The 19,393-nt window shown below is 44.7% G+C and overlaps 1 protein-coding gene across 1 annotated transcript; it reads right to left on the minus strand.

Annotated features, from left to right (window-relative positions):
* Nucleotides 1-60: 60 nt before the first annotated feature.
* On the minus strand, nt 61-19,065 carry yeats2 (YEATS domain containing 2). The gene is made up of 29 exons (XM_086043607.1): nt 18,903-19,065; nt 18,500-18,614; nt 18,290-18,387; nt 17,757-17,849; nt 17,432-17,662; nt 16,996-17,114; nt 16,369-16,530; nt 14,162-14,273; nt 14,029-14,073; nt 13,764-13,932; nt 13,425-13,661; nt 13,080-13,247; nt 12,292-12,383; nt 10,940-11,137; nt 10,043-10,271; nt 9,801-9,959; nt 8,658-8,782; nt 8,076-8,222; nt 7,071-7,235; nt 5,084-5,474; nt 4,877-5,011; nt 4,398-4,548; nt 4,178-4,254; nt 3,990-4,069; nt 2,817-3,021; nt 2,125-2,357; nt 1,956-2,030; nt 1,693-1,766; nt 61-1,114 (listed from the first exon to the last, which is right to left on the minus strand). The coding sequence occupies exons 2-29, from the start codon at nt 18,597-18,599 to the stop codon at nt 1,006-1,008; spliced, it is 4,179 nt and encodes a 1,392-aa protein (XP_085899733.1). The 5' UTR covers nt 18,600-18,614; nt 18,903-19,065; the 3' UTR covers nt 61-1,005.
* Between the last annotated feature and the right edge of the window lie 328 nt (nt 19,066-19,393).

Below are 19,393 nucleotides of genomic sequence, written 5' to 3' on the forward strand. Positions count from 1 at the left end.
GTTGTGGATATGTTCGGGATTAACCAATCACATTCAAATTCAAATATTGACAGAACTCGCTTGGGCTTTTTGTTGTTGTTGTTATTTATTACAAGAATATTGATATTTTTGGTTTTCACTGGAACATGGAAAAAAACAACATTGGGGGTATTGTCTACTCTCGTTTGGTTCAATAGCCTCAACATCCACTCAGACCAACACTTGTTCAGTAATACGCGCCCACAAAATGCAAAGTCGCACACTCAACGTCGATACCAACGCGGTATCGGTCGATTACACACTCACAGACCTCTGGCATTTACACGCACGCGCATACACACCGTTGTCAGGGTATGATCTTGGGATAAAAATATAAAACAGACTTGCAAACGGAATCTATTTCACATTGATCACAAAGAGCGTACAACAATGAGTTGACCGATATAAATACTGAGACTGGTGACTACAACACATACCGTCATAAAAACAATGACGTCAACATATTATGAACCTTACCAATCGACGCGAATGACACGGTTTGGGACGCGGCGCGTGAACAAAACCCCCACAATGGCGCGAGCGTAATTAACACGATACAGTACGACGTGAAAAGACGCTCACCATGGCAGATCCTTGGTTGCCGCGGCAACAGCAGATTTGCTTTCCCGCCCGTGCTCAAGGGAGGGCAGGAATCGGAATACATAAAGTAGTGTCAGTCGGTCCGTGGTGGATTTGGCCCGGGCTTCATTTAGTGAGCAGGCTTTGTGACAGGAAACTAGAAAAATAATCTGCTGATGAGGTAAGCGAGAGTGCAACTATCCGTGGCCACTTGACTCCCAGCGGGAGCATTGCTGCGGCATCCGGGAGCAGCGAGGCGGTGAGCCCTTCAGTGATCAAGTCATTGAGATCGGTAAGGGAGAAAACCTTTCTGGCGGGAATGTGGAGCCGGGAGACTTCCTCTGCGTTGTCAGTGTCGGTCGGGCGCAGTACATGTCAGTTTGGCGAGGTCCCGGTCTGCGTCCGGCCTCAGTTGTCCTTGGCCAGGCAGCCCATGTGCGCGTTGGTGAGGAAGTCACAGGTGGGGATGCTACAGACGGCTTGGTGGATGTTCATGGCTGTGATTTCTCTCGGAGCCCTGGAAAATAAGCGGTTTCGCATCGTCGTTTGCGAGTCCAAATCGAAACACATCGAAATGCAAAACCTGCGAATGGGCGTTTATGCGGGGAAACGCAGAGCTGCCAAATGTTACGGGAATTCCCGTACGCAAACTCGATACGTTCCTAACTTGGAACGCTACCAAGCGCTAAATTTCACTCTAGTCAGTCTGTACGGGACTCCGGAGGCGGCGAGCGCAGCAAGCCCAGTGGCTCCCTCATAACCCATCGGGGACGAGCGTCCCGCTCGTGTGTGTGTGATCTTGTCTTTGCGCCGAACCGAAGCGTATTACCATGACGTATGTATGACGATGTGTTGCGGCAATTCGCATTTAGTCCTCACGGCTACTAGCTGCCTTCTGCATCAATGCTCCAGCTGCTAATCCCACTTTTGGGTATGTCAGCCGGCTTGTGACGTCATTGGCAAAAAAAAAAAAAAAAAAACAATGTGTGCTTTAATTAAAAAAAAGAAAGAAAAAAAAGAATGTTCAGAATAATACACATGAGGTCCACATGGAGGATGGAGCCGGTTGCGTGTTAGAGGAATACTTGAGCTGACCTGTTGTGAGGGGATTTGGCGAAGGCACCGGCCAGAGCTTCTCTTAAGATGTCACTGGCCAACTGCTCTGTTGCCTGCAGTGTACACACACACACACACACACACACACACGCACGCACTTTAGTCACGAGACGGAAGAACGCTCATCCCTGCACAGCGCGAGGTGAAACCTGCAGTACTACGAGGGCATGCTGTATAATTCATCGCCTTCGATCCAAGTAGAGTGCGGGAAAACGGAGGCTCTGCCGTAACATGTGACTGACCTTCACAATCATGTCTTCAACCACCGGAGCAAAGAGGTTCTTCTCCACCTCCACGGGATGGAAAGTGATCCCAATCTGGGAGGGACAAATTCAAGTTTTAAAAGGGCCATATTCTCCCGGAAAAGGCTCACAGCAATGTGAACAATGTTCGGCTCCAGGTGCTCCCAACCTGCTGAGCTGCTTCGTTGACAAACTGGGCCGCCGAGCAAGGCCCCAAGAAGAACTTGGGCTCCGTGTCGGCTTCCTGCTCCTCCTCCTTGACCTTGACTTTTGGTGGCGGCGTCACGGTGACGATGTCCACGATCTCGTCGTCGGCCTCCTCCGGTTCGGTCTTCAGCAGAGCCTGCATCTGCTCCAGGCGCAGCACCAGCTCGTCGCTGCTGCTCAGCGTGCTGGGACACTCTGAGGATAAAATTTTGAAGGGAGGAGCATCGCTTATTGGCTTGTTTTCACGCTCTCTTTCCCTCGATAATCGCATGGCAGTTAAGAACGTTAAATACGACAGCTCCAGATCAGTGAATAAAAGTTATAGGAGTCTGGAACAAAAGAATCCACTTCATATGGTCCATTCTCTGTGGCATTTATCCTCATTGCAGGGTTGCAGCCGAACTGGAGCCTACCGCTGCTGAATTTGGGCAAAAGGCGGGGTACGTACTGGTCTGCTCACCAGCCAAAACCTCTCGAGCGAGAGGCAAACGGGCCGCCACTTTGTATCATTTCCAATGAAAAAAAAAAAAAAAAGTGTGATTGGAAATCAACGACCCGTCACCGATTGTTTACTTGAAAAGAATCCACAATGCATGGTATACACTGTTGAAAAAAAAAAAAAAAAAGCGACAAATAAATTCCAGGCACACACACCTGGCTCACTGTCAATCTGCGTGAGGACGTCCTCGATGGACTCGTCGTCATTCTTGTGCTGGGGTTCGGGGTCAGGCGGGGTGTAGCCCCTCTGCCGACACCACTGAACCACCTCTCTGGTCTTTGGGGGCGTCAGAGCTTGGAGGCGAGGCGAGTGGTCCAACACATTCTGGATAGTCCGCTTGACAACCACCGCCCGCTGAAGCTACAAACAGACATGCGTGTGCAACTTACTTATTTCAAACGGCACTTCGCATTCTCTCACACAATTAACTGCAGCCTCCATCGTTGGCTCAAACGCACCTTAAAACAAATGAATCAAATTTACAGCGCACTAAAGCATCTCAAATAATTGGAGTATTGCGGAAAACTTTATTTATATCATACGATTTGACATTGCGCCATGAATAATTTTTCTTTTGCAATTGCAGAAAGAATGCTAATCTTTTATCATACATGCATTTTTATTAGCATTTTTTTGTATCCAACAAGCAAACCACATTTGTTTGAATATTTCTTGTGGGGAAAAAAAAACAACCCATCAACATTTATTAAGAACACTTAATCTATTTTGTGAACTCCAAACTGAGCCGCTGAGGATGTGCTCTGAGTACAGTAGAAGTAAATGTCCATCAAATATTTTGTTGTGGGCTCATCTGAAAGGCATTTCTGGAGGCCAAGGGTGGCACGGCATGGGATCGATGAAACAATTAAGAGGAGATAAGGGAGACGCGTCCGAGCAGATGCGAAGACATGAGGAAGGCAGAAAGCGAGATGACTCAGGATGTGCAGCGTGGCGAAAACACAAACCTAAAAAACAAACTTATCGCAAATCCTCTTTTTTTTTTTTTTTTTTTTACATGCATGTATATTTCTCTTTGCTATATATTTCGTTTTATAGTCAATTTCAACTGGTAGCGGCATTAAACAGCCTAATGTATTTTTTGGGAAGAATTGTCTGGCATTTTTGATTTTCAGTCAAAGCAAAAAAAAAAAAAAATCCGCCGAACCACGACCCGCATTTCCGTAAAAGTCAGGTCGCTGCGGTTTCAATTACATCTTTACTCAAAACAAAATGTTGTTTATTAAGATGAAGGTGCACGCAAAGAGTGTTTGAAGTGCGAGGGATTGCAAAATAATCGGAAAATGGCCGGAATAAAAATAGCAACCCACCTCTGATGCCCTGCGTTTGCCAATATTCCAGGAATAATACTGTTCAGTTGAAGAGGCACAGAATGGATGCGAGTCTTCAGCTAAATGGGAAGCCACATAAGACTCAAACGTCAACTCAAATGACTGCCCTCGCAGTTTGCATTTTCAGTGAGTAGTCTCTCATTCAGCCAAACGTAACGCTCGCTTACACTTATCCGGCACGATGAGCGGGAACTTCTTCACCACAGCTGTCAGCAGCTGCATCATGGTCTCTACGTGCTCCGTGCTGAGGAGAGAGCAAGTCATTATTAACTCATTAGCAGAGATAATCCTTTTCTACTCGGGTGTGTACTCGACTGCGCAAGAAATTTCTGCAGAGTAGACAGAATGCGTTTCGGCTGCGAGTGTAACAGAAGCAGCCATTTGTACTTGATGAGGTCATGCGCAGAATGATCGGCGCCTTGCTCCTGCTTGACCGTGGCAGCCGCGGATGGAACGTGGGCGGATGTGGGGACGGGGGCCGTTGCCGGGGGCGACGGACCGGCTGTGACAGCTGTGCCAGCACACGGCTCCGTCTTCACTGTGGCAATGGAAAAGCGAGTGTCATTCGTCCGGGCCCGGATACGTCCGTCCGTGCGTGCGTACTCCTCCAACTCCACAAAAATTGTCCTTCAGAATTTAATCGTTTGGTAGTTACAGAGTATATGTAAGCTAAACATGTCGGAACAGGTAGCGATGGTTCCAAAACACCACGAACCTGATTTACTAAGACCCCAAACAGCGGGTGCCAACTGGTGCAAAATGATGTATAAAAAGTGATGGAATTGGAAGTGTTAGTGGAAGACAAACAAATGTTTCCAGGAAAAAAAAAAATAAATAAATAAATCAAAATCAAAATCAAGGCTCACCTTTGCCAAGAGGCATGAGTATGGTCTGCATTGCTCCTGACCCGCTGCCCACCCCAAGCTGCTTGAGCTGGTTAGCAGGGATGGTCAAGACTGTCTGCTGTGAGTTGGAACCTCCAGAGTGGATTTTCAGCATGCCTGTTTTCAAACAAAAAGCTCTTGAAATTGAAATCAACGTGGTCATATTTAGTGAGATCTTTTCAGACCTACCTGAGATGGTTGAAGCAGTCTTTCCTGTTCCTCCTCCTCCCGCCGCCGCCGCCGCCGCCATCCCACTGACCAGTGACGCTGCCGTGACCAGTGACGTACTACCGCTTTTCGGCGCCACGGCGCCCGCGCCCGCACCCTTTGCCATGGCGGCAACGGGCGCGCTGGCGACGACGCCCTTGGCCACATTTACCGCAGCACCGGCTGAACCAGCAGCACTTTTGGCCATTGCGGCAGAGTTTGCGGCACTTTTGACTAAGGTGGCCATGGCGGTCTTGGACAAACTGCCGCCTCCTGCTGCACTGGCGCTCTTGGCAGCACTGATCACTGCTGCTTGATTGGCTGCCATCAGGAGAGAGTGGTACTGGGAGGCGGATTTCCCACCATCAGAAGCCTGCATCGAACACAGAACGTGGCAGTTAATTAATACTGTATATCATTAAAATAAAAAAGTCATATTTTGACGACAATAAAAAAAAAAAAAGTGCCTTAAACATCTCCTCAGGATGCTGGAAATCTCTGCTAAAATTGGGTACATCCTTATTCAAGAAGATTAATCCATTCTATTCCTGAAATGAATTTATTAATAAATATAATGTAACCAGTATTTGGTTCAGTTTTTCGTGCTTTCTGAAAAAAAAAAAATGGGAAAAATGACTTAGGCCATTATTATTTTTAAAAAGTTACAATATAAAGCAAAGCAAATTGAAACATTTTGGACTTAAATAGCTGCCTGTACACGCTTCACTCTACCTGAACGCAGGCCAAACAATCCAAATTTGGATCGACACAATGCACACTGAATGTCCCTGAATTTTGTCAGTATGATGTTGATGATGATGATGATGATGACTCTTCGCTTTTTTCCTGTGGAACCTATCCGTATCTATTCACCGAAAAAAACTCACCAGATTGTCCGTTTTTGTGCTCTAACGCCCTATGATGCCACAAGATGGTGCCAAAGCTCTAATAGGAAAGTCGTAATTGGTGTCAAGGAAGTATGTCCAAGATATAGCAACATTCTGATTGAGAGAATGTCATCCTATGTCAGAGAGGAGCAAAGTTTAGCCTGGGTTGTTAGTGGAAGTTACGGAGAGTCTTTTTGCCGCAGGTGTATGTTTTTTGCTACGCTGATTGGCAAAATCATTTATTAGTAAGGATAATGTTCTAAGATGAGTTTGAAATGACGTGTTTGGGATCACGGTATGTGGTACATTTACATCTTAAACTAGTAGTAGAGACAATTATAAAAATTGGAGGCCGGAGGGGGGCGGCAATTATTCACATTGTGGTTTCTACTCATCCCTATCCATTGTATTTACAGAGAGGAAGAAATTGTATTTTAAAAAATGGGGAAAATATTCCAGAAATAGTGAACAGTGAAAAGATGTTGCACACCAAAACGTAACGGCTTCCTTTCTTGGTCGTTGCCCCACCAACCAAAAAAAATACATTGACTGAGGTTATTAATAGCCACTATTCCACTAGTTGTAAAAGCATTTTTCAAGGTAATTCTGCAGTCTGTTCACGTTTGCTTTCCTTCATCTTTTCTTTGCGCTTCCCGGTGCCGTGCATCTCTGTGAGGGAGCTTTGCAGATCATTGGTTTTATGGAATCCACAAAGACAAAGCATTTGTTCATGCCTCTCACAGCGAGTCCACACAATTCCACGAACTATGCCAAAAGGAAAAAGATGCTGAGTGATCCTTTTGTGCATCAGAAAGTGTTTCATTTGTGCAGGAGCCAGTGGGACTTGTGCTGACTTTAGATTTTCGGTTAACGAAGCCTTCCCGTTGCCTCTTGTTGAATCACCACAAGCCAGTTTTTCACACGTCAACAATTTTTGCACTTCCAGTCGTTAATAACGACTCCCCCCTCCCGATTTTTTTGTGTTTTAATGTAAGCAGGTCGCTGTACTCTATATGTTTGTACTTTGTGCCTGTTGCTTGCTGATGCAAGTGTAATAAAGGAAAACAAGTCAGGAAAATAACCTGCTGCTGGTTGCCAACCGCCACAGTGCTGACCGAGCTGGAAGTGGAGCTGGCGGCAGTGATGACTCCGCCGGTCATTCTCAGCGTAGTCGTCCCCGGCTTGGATAAGTGGCCTGCCGTTGTCACCGTCTTCACGGAGCCGTCCGACAACTTCACCTGAGCGCCCTGGGAACAGCCAACCATCTGACGTTTGTCGTAACACAAACATTTCAAACGTTTTCCCACGGTCAAGTGTTCCACTAGTTCAAACACAGCATTCTGATTAATATAGAGATTGTGGAATTAAGAGTTAATCCAGCCGTTTTTAGCCATCTCTTGGAGCGGCCATTTTGTCAATTCTGTCGACTGAAAATGACATCACAGCCGCTTAGGGCTCAGATAACGAACAATCATGGCTAAACTTCAGAAAACATATCAGCCGTGATTGGTCGTTACCTGAGCCCGGAGGGTCTGTGATGTCATTTTCAGTCGAGAGAAGTGACAAAATGGCCGTCCCATGAGATGGCTAAAAATGGGTGGATTTTGCTGCTTAAAACGGAAGTCAACCTAAACAGATTTTTTTCAAGAATATGTTCCCAGCAGGCCCACTAGTTGAGACACGGCATTCTGATTAATTTTTAAAGCGTTTGTGGAATATAGGTTAAGCAGCAAAATGCACTCCTTTTTAGCCATCTCTGGGGGTGGCCATTTTGTCTTCTGTCGACCGAAAATGACATCACAACTGCTCACAACGACCAATCACGGCTGATTCGTTTTCGGAATCTGAGCCACAATAGATATTAGCATTAAAGCTAACATTTTAGTGTTGAAATATACATTTCTTAATCCTCTTTTTTTTTTATGTGGCAGTTTGACGGTGTGTGTGGGCCCGGAACATATCCCTGTTTGATAAATGAGGGTTCACAGCATCCTGTACTTAACACATTCAGTTTCATAAGGAAGCAAGGTAGCTGCAACATAAGGTTTTGACCACGATTAATCACATTGCGCACTAGAGTTTCCTACCTGAGCCAAAATGGCAGCCTTCTGTCCAGCTGTGACCCTGATGGCTTGCTGAGGAGCGGTCGATGGAGATGACGTCGCGTGTGCTGCCACACCAGAACTCCCTTGCTTCCCTGAGCCGTGTGACGGCTGTCCCACTAGAAATGTGCCCTAAAAATAGACATGGCCAGAGCCACCAAACATGCTGAGTCATTTCATTATCAACAATTAGTGATACATTTCTTTTTATTAAGCCCATTGCTTGAAGGAATAGCAGTTCTGCGCTCTGTGGATTTGATAGCTCAACGCAAAAGGTAGCGCTGTTCTAAAAGTGGCGACTGGATAAGTGCTGCTTCGAGGATTTAGAAAGTCTCCATCCGTGGACTAGAATAAAATATCTGAGAGGATGGAAATGAATGTTGCATGTCCTGCCATTGTATAAAAAGCACATCGCTAGCTAAAATGTATAAAAGATGGTCGACGTTCGCCGCGTTCGTTTCCCAACCAGGTTTTGATTAAATATAGAATGAAAGAGTACTGCTGAGCGTTGCTTCATGTGACAACCATGCAGAGTATGTCTAAAGTTTGCGTGGTCATTGTACCCACCTGAGGGGTCTGTTTAAGGATGTAGGATGTGTATGAAAGGTTGGAAGGCAAACTGCTGGATGAGGAAGCTGAGGAAGTCTGAGTGCCCCCTGCGCCCGCTGACGAGCTGCTCTGAGACTGCTGACCTTCATTAGACAAGAGCACACCAGTCACAAATCCCATCAAGAATTGTCCCACTACTTTTCATCGTAAACAATAACTTGAGTCATTTCAAATGCATTTCAATACAATTTGACAATGAACGTGCAGAGCGAAGCCTTCTAGTTTGCTTTGGAGGGGAACAGATGACCACGAATGACTCAAAAGCCCAGAGGAGGAAAAAAAAAAAAAAGCTATCTGAATCTGGAACTGCCACTTAAAATGCCCTGTGGAAGTGGTAGTCATTTATGAAGTTGGTTCCTCAAGGATACGCGCCTAACTTTAGCTAACAGTGATATATTTAATACAAGGGGAGGCGTGGAGGAAATGTCAGGGTAAAATGCTTTTGGCCAGGATGCTAACCCTTGATACTGAAGACAATTGACTTCATATTACTACATCAACATACAGAAAAAAAACCTGCTTCATCCAGCATGTTCAGAATTACTGCGTACCTCATTATACACCTATTATGATCCGATAAAAAAAAAAAAGAATAATTTCTTCAGAAGGGATAATGCTAACTGTGAGCTCAACTCAAGATCTTGCATTGGATCTTAACTGCGGGCGTCCCTAATCAAGTGTCCAGTGACTAAAAGTGAGGACTTGCGCAATATACGCAACATTTCAGGAACAAATTCAGATTTTGGTCAGCCGGGTGAATAAATTCTGAATGAGAGTGAAGCGTATTGATGATACTGTTGTGAATGTCTGTATTGCAGAGCACCATTTTGGTCCTCACCTTTGGAATAGCCTGCCAGAGGATGTCAGGTCTGCAGAGACTGTTGATATTTTTAAGAGGAAGCTCAAGACACACCTTTTTAGTTTGGCTTTCAACAACTTTTAAATAATTTATCTTTTCTTTTGATTGAAGATAATTCTATGTTTTGCTTTGAATGTTTTAAAGCACTTTGAGTTGCATTTTTATGTATGAAAAGTGCTATATAAATAAAATGTGATTGATTGATTGATTGATTGATAAAAATAAGCCAAAAGGTGTCTAACCTGCATTGGAGGCTCGGAGGATGGCTCCCTGTGGGATGAGGAGCAGCTTGCCCTTCCCTGAGGGGTTCTTGCTGTTGGTGGTCAGGTAGAGCTTTGTGCCCGGAGGCAAATTGGCAAGATTAGCCAGGTTGTTGGCAGGCAGTTGAAGAGTCGCCATCACTACGTGCAAAATAGACACAAGACGATTCACAACCACGCTGATACATTGAAGAGGGAATTTTTGCGCCAGAGCGAACTCTGACCTCCAGTCTTGCCGCCGGAACCCCCGCCCGCCTTGGCTGTCGCCTGCTGGCCGGAGATGCCACCCGTTCCGCTGACAATGGCTTTTGCCACCCCCTGAGCCAAAACCTGCTTCCCACCCACCACCTTAGAGGCGGAGGGGTTGCCCTTGGCGACCAGAATCTGCCCACTGCTGATGGCCACCTGTTTCACCGCAGACTGGAGCGTTGAACTCACCGGAATGCCTAACATCTAGTAACGGGAAGAGGACCACAGGAGCGTCCAACAACACAATGTACTTTGTACTTTATACTGTATAAGTATATCCGGATATCCGGCTTTTGGGTCAAATTCCAGGGGAAACCCAAAACGCAGGTGTCCAACTGTTCAATGTTTCAGACTAGTGCTTGTTTGCATAACTTGCTGTTCTCTAACAAGGAGCTGAAGGGCAAAATTCACAACAGCTGTTCAATCCATGTATCGACCAATACATATCCAAGGAAGTCCACTTCTATTCCTTTCTGTGACTCTTCCGCTCTCCCTGTTGCAAACTGCTGGTTAAACCCTCTGACACTAAGCTCAGTGACCACTTGCCGCTGAGAAGGGACGGAGCGAGGTACTGTCGATATTCAGTTAGGCCATCATCTTGGTCTTATGATGTCAAAATGTGAACAGCATTATGTTTGATGACAAATCTGAATTAAACAAGGACATGTATTGGTTGATTCATGCATCAAACAGCGGTTGTAAATTTTACCATTCAGGTCCATGTCCCCCTCAAAAGGTTAAAATTGTAAAAGTAGAACTAAATAGCCTCACGTGCATTTTTAGTTCATCCTGATATTTTACCCCAAAAGGCCTCGACGTTTTGGTGAATGATTAGCTATTGACACAAAAACGACATTGTAAGACGGACTGACCTTGTTTGCCGCAGCCCCCGATCCTCCTCCCGTCTGCTTCTGAGCTGACATGGAGATCATATGTCCTCCTTTGACTGAAACAAATTGATGTGACGCTGCGGCAGCTGGTTGCTGTTGGGTGGTTGCCGTCGAAGCCATCTGCTGCTGCTGCTGCTGCTGCTGCGTTGAAACTTCCCCTGGCTCTTGCTTGATGATAACCTGTAAACAAACACACGCAGGAAGCATTTAGGTGCACCCATTATACCATTTTTAGGCCTCATTATTAATATTTATGACTCTCTAAAATAAGATCCTGCCTATTGTATTCTCGTGGGATATCACAAATACATAAAAATCAAGTGTACCATCTGACCTGATCTGAGCTTTGTGTTACGGCGGTAAAACCTGAATTTTGAAAGAATACACCTGTATGTAGAGTGAACCCCCGTTCATTGCAGGGGATACGTTCTAGATCGACCTGCTATAGGTGAAAATCTACAATAGAGGCGGCAAATAAAAAACATTGTTTTCATCCCTCCAACATGTAATTAAAATATTTTGAACACATTGTAAATGTATGTAAACACACGCAAAATTGAAAGCACGAAACGGGCAGAAAATGTTGTCCATGCCGAGGGATTTTTCCAAAATAGCATACATCGTGTTATTATTGCAAAAGTTGTTTGTCTCAGATTTTGACAAATAGTCTATGCAAATAGAACCTGCTATAGATAGACTATTTATAAAAAACTGAGAAAAACAGAGTTTGCATAATAATTTGGTACTGGCTCAATGTAGGTTGGGAAACACATGATTTAGGCATCTTGAATTTAAAAAAAAGAAAAGAAAAGACACAAAGATACAGCTATAGTAAGACTGTTTTACAACTGTTTTTAAGGGGCGAATTTAAAGCAACGCAAACATTTTTTTTTTTCAAGAATATGTTCTATGCAAGCCCACTAGTTGAAACAAGGCATTCTGGTAAACATTGCGTTTGTGGAATAAGTGTTAATCCACTCGTTTTTAGCCATCTCAGGGGGGCGGCCATTTTGTCTTCTGTTTACTGAAAATGACATCACAACTGCTCACAATGACCAATCACGGCTCAGATTCAGAAAACAGGTCAGCCGCGATTGGTCATTGTGAGCAGTTGTGATCTCATTTTCAGTCGACAGAAGACAAAATGGCCGCCCCCTGAGATGGCTAAAAACGAGTGCATTTTGCTGCTTAACTTATATTCCACAAACGCAAAATGAATCAGAATGCCGTGTTTCAACTAGTGGGCCTGCTGGGAACGCATTCTTGAAAAAAAATATGTTTGGGTTGACTTCCCTCTTCAAGGTCACTCTGAAAACAATCAATATTCAACTCACTTTCATTCCAGATGAGAGGAACGTGCCTGTGTGAACTTTGGGAGCCGGAGAGCGGGTTCCCTGAGCTGCAGACTGTTTGGCCGAGGGACTTCCTGCGGAGAAATGTCCACATAAACACAGGAAGTCGTGGCAGCCATGACAGAGGATGAAGTTCCTGACATCTGCTTCAAACACTTTCAGCCATCTGCTTTGCCAAGAGTCTATTTTCTTGGCAGAGCGTCTTTGAGCGGGTGTTGTTATTCCTCACCCACTGCATTAACTTTTGCAACACCCACATCAGCTGCACTGGATTTAGGAAGAAAAAAAACACACGGCTATCTTGGTGAGAGGATTTTCAAGTTCTTTGCGAGGTTGATGTTGACGTGTCGGCGGGAATAAATCTGCTAAAAACGACACTTGTCAGGAGGTGAGGAATGCCGGGTTTGTTTGCAGTTTTCACCATCCTCCTAATATGACCGTGAAACACAATCTCTGTCACCATGGCAACCTCTCATCCAGCATCCCCCCTGCTGCCTCATCACACTTTTCGAATGCCGATGTTTGGAACAAGGCAGAAAAAAAAAAAAAAAAAAAAAAAAGAGAAGGCTGAGAGTGCTTGCAGTCTAAATTTGTGGTGGTGAAAAAGGACGGAGGATGAAAATGGGAAAGGAAGAAGTACGCCGGAGGGTAGTGGCCATCTTCTGCTTTAGAGCGCAATAATACGCAGCCATTTTTGACTCGGTATGTGGGCGGCCCAGACAGCGCTTCCGCGGGTTCACTTCACAGCGAGCAGGAAGTGAAGCGCTTACCTGCGGAGGCGGCCGACGAGGACGCCGCACCGGTCACTTGGCCCGGCTTGTCCACGATGACGTAAGGGTTGTTGAGCACCGAGGACGAACTCTGTTTGCTGTGGACAGGGGTGGAGGAGGTGGGCGTGCGAGGCAGCGGTGAATGGCTCGGCGTGGAGATTGGAGAACCTGTGCGCAAGAGACCAGGGTATAAAACTCATTTATTAATTACAAAGTCCCAGATGTGACACGGCGCAGCGGGGGTGGGGGATTTAACTGCGCGCCAATCCGATTGAAAAAAACGTAACTGAAACGTACACTTGCCAACGGCAGTGAATGAAATGACCACCGGGTGACGACAGATACCTGAGACAATTTTGCAGCTCATCGTTATCGGTTGGAAGGTCTTCCCGGGGGACTCGGCGGGGCTAGGCGGCTGTCCTTGGGGAACAATCTTGCAGCTTGCTGTAATGGGCTGGAAGGCCGAGTTGCCGTGGCAACCCAGAGTGATCCTGTCACTGGCTTTAGGTCGCGTCGGCGTGCGTTCGCCCGCTGTGAGGCCTGAGCGGTGACCCCCTGCCGACCTGCCCGTCTCTGCTTTGACTGAAGCCGGGAAAGAGTTCAAAGGAGAATATTAGCTTTGTATTTTGATAGGCGCTAAGAAGCCTTTGGCTTCTTAAAGGTTAAAGGTTCATTTAGGTTAACCTTTGTCGAAACTGGATTCATACGGGATGGGCGAACTGGAAGGTCCGCAAGGCTGAGAGGTTAAGGTGAGCGTCATTGGGCTGTTCGCTCTGTGGGTCACCTTGGAGGAGGACGGCTGCAAGATGTATTCCTCGCCGAGAGAATTCCTTTGGAGCTCTACATCCACTACCTGGAACAAAAATAGCCGGCAACGAGTTTTGGAATTGAAAAATAAAAACAAATAAATGACACCAAAAAAATTTTTTTTTTAAATAACTTATCTTACCGTCTCTGCCCCCAGTGTTTGCAGCCCAGTGTACGTTCGGTCAAGCTGCAGGAAAATATAGCGCCACGGCAATCATCCCGGTTAAAAGGGTCAAATCGCGTTTGTGAACGAGTTAAGTATGATGGATCCTGACCTTCAGCTGATGGATGATGTCGATACGTTTGTTGCGATGGTCTTTGAAGTGGATCTGGATCCTTACAGGGAACTCACCCCACCCGCGCCGGGTTAAATGAAATGGAGGCTCGCTGAGAATAGATGCAAAAATCCCCATTTGTCATTCGAATGCACAACTCTGTAGTAGAAACACATGCTTACTTTTTTGTTGTTGTTGTTATTCAATACTTGACAGCATTTACTACTTCCTGCAATGATGCCAAGAGGGAGCATTGCATGTGAAAAAAACGTATGCGCCACGTTCCCATAGCAACGCAAAAACCTTATCAGCCGAACGGTCCGGACGGATTTAGACTGCTGACACAGAAAATAGATCGTTTATTAAAAAGCCACATGCGCGATAAAATCCTCGCCCAGACCAGGAGCGCCATCGTGTGTAACGATGATACGTCACTTGGATGAGGCAAAGCATAACAATTCACAATGACATCAAGAGTATTCTTGTGTGAATGGATGTACAGGTCATAAAAAAAAAAAATAAAAAAAAAATAAAAAAACAAACACACACACAATCCCAAAATTCTCAAGTTGCTTTTGTCGTCACCACAACAAAGCATGTGATAAAGAACCAAGACAAACAAACTTCAAGTATTCATTCCAAAGTTCGTTTTAGTTTATCTGAAACAGATGACAAGGACACACAGCAAAGCCTGCAGCGCGCTGTTCATGCAAAAAGCATCCCGCGTCTAATATGACGAAGCTAAAACGTAATCCTTTGTCTTCTGAAATGATTACTGCTTTCTTTTGCGTGACTCACTGCTCGCCATTTGAAACTTTGAGCCATCGTTACCAAGGGATTGAACCTCCGGGGAATACACAGTACACGTGAATGGGAGTGGTTATTTTACATGTTTGTCCGCTGGTGACTCATATCAGCTGAGGAGGTCTGATAGAGGGAGTGCTTCAAAATGAAGCAAAACGTTACATTTGTTTTCATCGTGTCAAAGGGCAACAGGAGAGCCACCAAAGTCAACACAGTCTGTTACGAAACACTGGACGACTTCCGAATTGTTCTTTTCTCATACTGGTAGTGCTGACTTTCTCAGGCCATTGATTTTTATTTGATTACTTATTCCTTGTTGAAGCAGAAAATCAACCCAAACATTTTTTTTCAAGAATACGTTCTATGCAGGCCCACTAGTTGAAACACGGCATTCTGATTAATATTGCGTTTGTGGAATATGAGTTAAGCAGCAAAATATAGCACTTTTTAGCCGTCTCAGGGGGCGGCCATTTTGCCACTTCTGACGACTGAAAATGACATCACAAATGCTCAGGGCTCAGGTAACGACCAATCATGGCTCAGCTTCAGAAAACATGGGCGCTGTGATTGGTCGTTACCTGAGCCCTGAGCAACTGTGATGTCATTTTTAGTCGACAGAAGTAACAAAATGGACTCCCCTAGAGATGGCTAAAAACGGGTGGATTAAATTTTATTCCACAAACGCAATATTTATCAGAATGCCCCGTTTCAACTAATGGGCCTGCATAGAACATATTCTAGAAAAAAAATGTTTGGGTTGACTTGCCCAGGTCAGCAAATGGCGTTTGGCAATAGAGGCTCCACTCGCTGCAACACAAATCTCCTGTTCCAAACCACTGTTTGAATTTAGACATGCCCTAAATTTGCATGTTATTCCTCGGTGACTGCAAAATGTGCACATGAGTAGGTGTGCCAAACTTTCAGTCATTCTGAGCAGAGTCATTGTGTGACATCGCTCTCCCGCACTGCATGTGTGTACTTTTTTTGTTTGTGGTGTCAAGTAAAAAGGCAAAAGGCCGATGGAGAAAAAAGCCGTCAGCCGCAATTGAAGGTTTGTCAATGGAGACGCTACATCATCAAGGAGCTTTTAATCAAATGTCATGTTTCCCCCGACAGCAGGCCACCCTGAAATGAATTTCTTAGTAAGCAGCTAGTTTTCCAAATTCCTTCAGGTTAGCTGGGGAGATTAGGAAAGGGGTGTAGCAAACTAATGCCGGAATAATGATTTTGGAGTCGAAGAAGTAAACACGGCGTTGCCCGTAAACAGACGAGAGCGTGACGCGACAGCAAAGCTTAATTGGAACAAGTTTGTTTCGCCCTGAGCTGCCTGAGGCAAACACTTGAAAAAAATTTGAAAAAAAAAAACAAAAAAAAACAGCAAGCAAGCGCTGATTAGCACACACCTGACTTCCACCAGGTCATTGGGTTTATAGCTGGGGTGCAGGAAGAACCAGACTTTCTTGACAAAGTGGTCAATGCTGGGCTCCTTCCTGGAGCCCCTGACGTACACCATCCATTTATGAGTCGACTGGTCGTTCTCCTCCCGCTTATCGGGAGGAATGTACCTATGGGGACACAAGGGGAGGGGCAAAAGTCTCGTAAAAAATTTAAATTGATAAAAGTTTTAGGAAACGGGGATCATATAAAGAAACGTCTCGCATCTGTTTGCATGTGTGTGTTGTGAAAGAAACCGTTTCATTGAAATTTCAAGCACATTTCAACCCTTGCAAAATAAAAATGAATTCCACATTTCACTAAGGACTCTTATTGAGTTCCGCCATCTGTCGCTTTCTCTCGCAGTCGTTCAGTTTTGAGTGTGACTGCGTAGTAGATCGAGTGTGCGTAAATCGAGTGAGTCACCGATGGAAGAAATATAACTTTAAGAGTGAGCGGGTGTGTTGATGACGTTGCAACCACGTGACGAGGACCAGTGTGGGGAACCGTTGAAATAAAAGATGTGATCATAAATTTGACGTTGTGAGCTGATCAACTACGGGCGGAACTTAAGACTGCGGAGTTCAGTCACATACTTGGAAACATTTCCCACGACGATTGTCTTCTTTGCATAGAGTCTGGACGCCTCATCGCCACTGGTGTGGCACGTCATCCTCTGCTCATTTCCCAGCATTGTTGGCACACCAAAAGTGTCCTTCAAGAAATAATAGGAGCACAATTGTCAATCCACAGCATCGTTTCCAAAGACAATTTTAACACTTTATCGTCGTGTCAATAAAAAATACAAATGTAACTGCTAAAAAGCAAGGCTTGAAAGGAGCAATTTTGCTCATCAATCACTTCATTTGAGGAGCAATTTCTTGCATCCATTAATATCATTCTGATTATTATTATAGTAGTAGCTCAAAAGTCAACAAATCTCCTGAAAACGGTTCAGCGACTGTCGAAAGAATTAACAACCATCACATAACAATAAAAATACACCAAAGCCATGCAAGTAATTGGGTCCACCTTTCCAGTGTTGCGACCAGGTCTGCGCTCATGCCTGCCACTGTCCTCCCTCCACACTCCCTCTGTATCCTTGTCGGTATTGTCTCCATGCTGTGAGAGAGACTCAGACTCGGACTGGGCTAGCGAAGGAGTCTCGGAACCCTGATTGAGAGGGGAGGAGGACCGAGAGGGAAACTCCAAAAACCTGCGGATGGCTGGATGGTTGAGCGCTGCGGGGTCACTTTTAGAGCTCTGCAAGCATACAAAGTCATGTTGGGGTTTAAAAAAAAACAAAACAAAAAAACCTGTTGACTGCTGCTTGAATTTTAAAAATTGAGGAGATTACCTCCTGGATCTTTGCCATGCCAGCGTTGGCATAGAAGTTGGCCACTATGCATGCTCGCAACTTATCCATCATTCTTCGGGCTTCATTGAGTCGCTAAGAAACAAAAACAATAATCTTTTTTGTTTCTAATTCACAAATGTAAGCAAGAATTTTATATATTGTACAATGTAGATTGGAAGGAGTACAGGCAGGATGAAGGAGGTAAAAGAAAGTGTCATGGGTGATGAATTATTATTTTTATACATTACAACAGAAGACAAAGAAAATTCCATTCAAAAATTCCCTCCTCGCACCCAAACAGTGGGCAAAGAATTGGCCAGTTTTTGCTAATTTAAACAAATATTAAATGACAAATTATTGTAAAGCAGTCAAACGTTCTGCCTGTAATTCATATCATCATATGGAAATCGAGCTGCCAGCTAGATAGATATCTTTTAGCAGAAGATGCAGAGGACAGGGAGAGATGGAGAGGTGACCACTGAACAGGGTTAAGCTAAAAGGGAGGGAAAATAAAATGTACACTGAGTGTTTACCTGACTGATAATATCTATTTCATGCTCTTTGTTCTTCATCTCCAACGAGAACTGCTCAGTGATGATGGCTTCTATCTTCTGGACTGTTGCATCTCGCGCTATTAAAGACAGAGAACATGTTTTATACTAAATACAATGACAGCGACATTACTCAAGACACGCATGACAAAAGTCAGGTGTGCAGTGTATGCATGGCTTTAAAGGACTTACCACTTAACTCCGCAGCTTTGTTTCGCTTACTATTTTGGACTAGTGCAACGTCCTCATAGTCGGGATCACCATCTTCTATTTTCCTTTTAATTCCCGACATGATTTTTTTAATCACCTGAGGAAGGACAAAAAAAAAAAACACGAGGTGTTCATTTAAAACAAACCATACCGGTGCCCCAATGTTACACGTTTCCTTCCGATTTCACTGAAATCCCACAATGAAGTGTACAAAGGGGCACATTGTAAACGTGAGCGCAAACCACGCTTTTCGTGTCTCATAAGCTCAAAGTTGGGCAAATAGGCTCTTGTTGCTCTAGCAGGTAGCACCGCCGTGCTAGCAAGCTAGCGAAAGCTAGCACGGCGTTTTACGACACACACGCGTTGCAAGCTACGATATACTTACTAGAAAGCCTTGTGGTGGAAAGGAAGGGTCCTTTGCGGAGCGTTATTGCTTATTCAGTGGCTGCCGGGCCGTTTAACAATTGAACTTTGCATCTTTCACACTCGTGTTTGGGGGGGGGGGGAATTGCTAAATCTCGATGTGGGCAAGAAAGCTCAATTGCGGATAGCTAGCCTTGGCAGTTCGTCGGAAACTCCACTAGGAGTCGCGATTACCGCACTGTACTTTAGGATACAGTACTCCTTTTACGATCTTTTGTAATAAATAATGTACAGTAATGCCTACTTGTATTTGTATGGCTTGCACTAAAAGGGAACATAGTTTGAATTTATTTAGAATTTGTTTTCATTTAAGATACACACTTTATAGGAGGAATTTAAGTCTTTTTATGATTATGTTGTCATGTAATAAATAATGGATATGGTGCCTTTATTTGTATTTCTTATAGTAATTTTAAAAGTGAATGTACTTGTTTTATTTCATTTGATATACGA

This window comes from Filicampus tigris, chromosome 10 (assembly GCF_054856515.1).
Source record: "Filicampus tigris isolate MCC_2025a chromosome 10, RoL_Ftig_1.0, whole genome shotgun sequence".
In the NCBI taxonomy this organism is placed as follows: domain Eukaryota; kingdom Metazoa; phylum Chordata; class Actinopteri; order Syngnathiformes; family Syngnathidae; genus Filicampus; species Filicampus tigris.

Bases quoted from the DNA above. Each gene is read 5' to 3' on its own strand.
- yeats2 (XM_086043607.1), bottom strand. From the start codon at position 18,599: ATGTCGGGAATTAAAAGGAAAATAGAAGATGGTGATCCCGACTATGAG. The intron at 11,138-12,291 runs GTGAGTTGAATA...GTTTGTTTACAG, and splicing joins TCCTCTCATCTGGAATGAAA to GTTATCATCAAGCAAGAGCC. The intron at 1,115-1,692 runs GTCAGCTCAAGT...CTTATTTTCCAG, and splicing joins GCCAAATCCCCTCACAACAG to GGCTCCGAGAGAAATCACAG.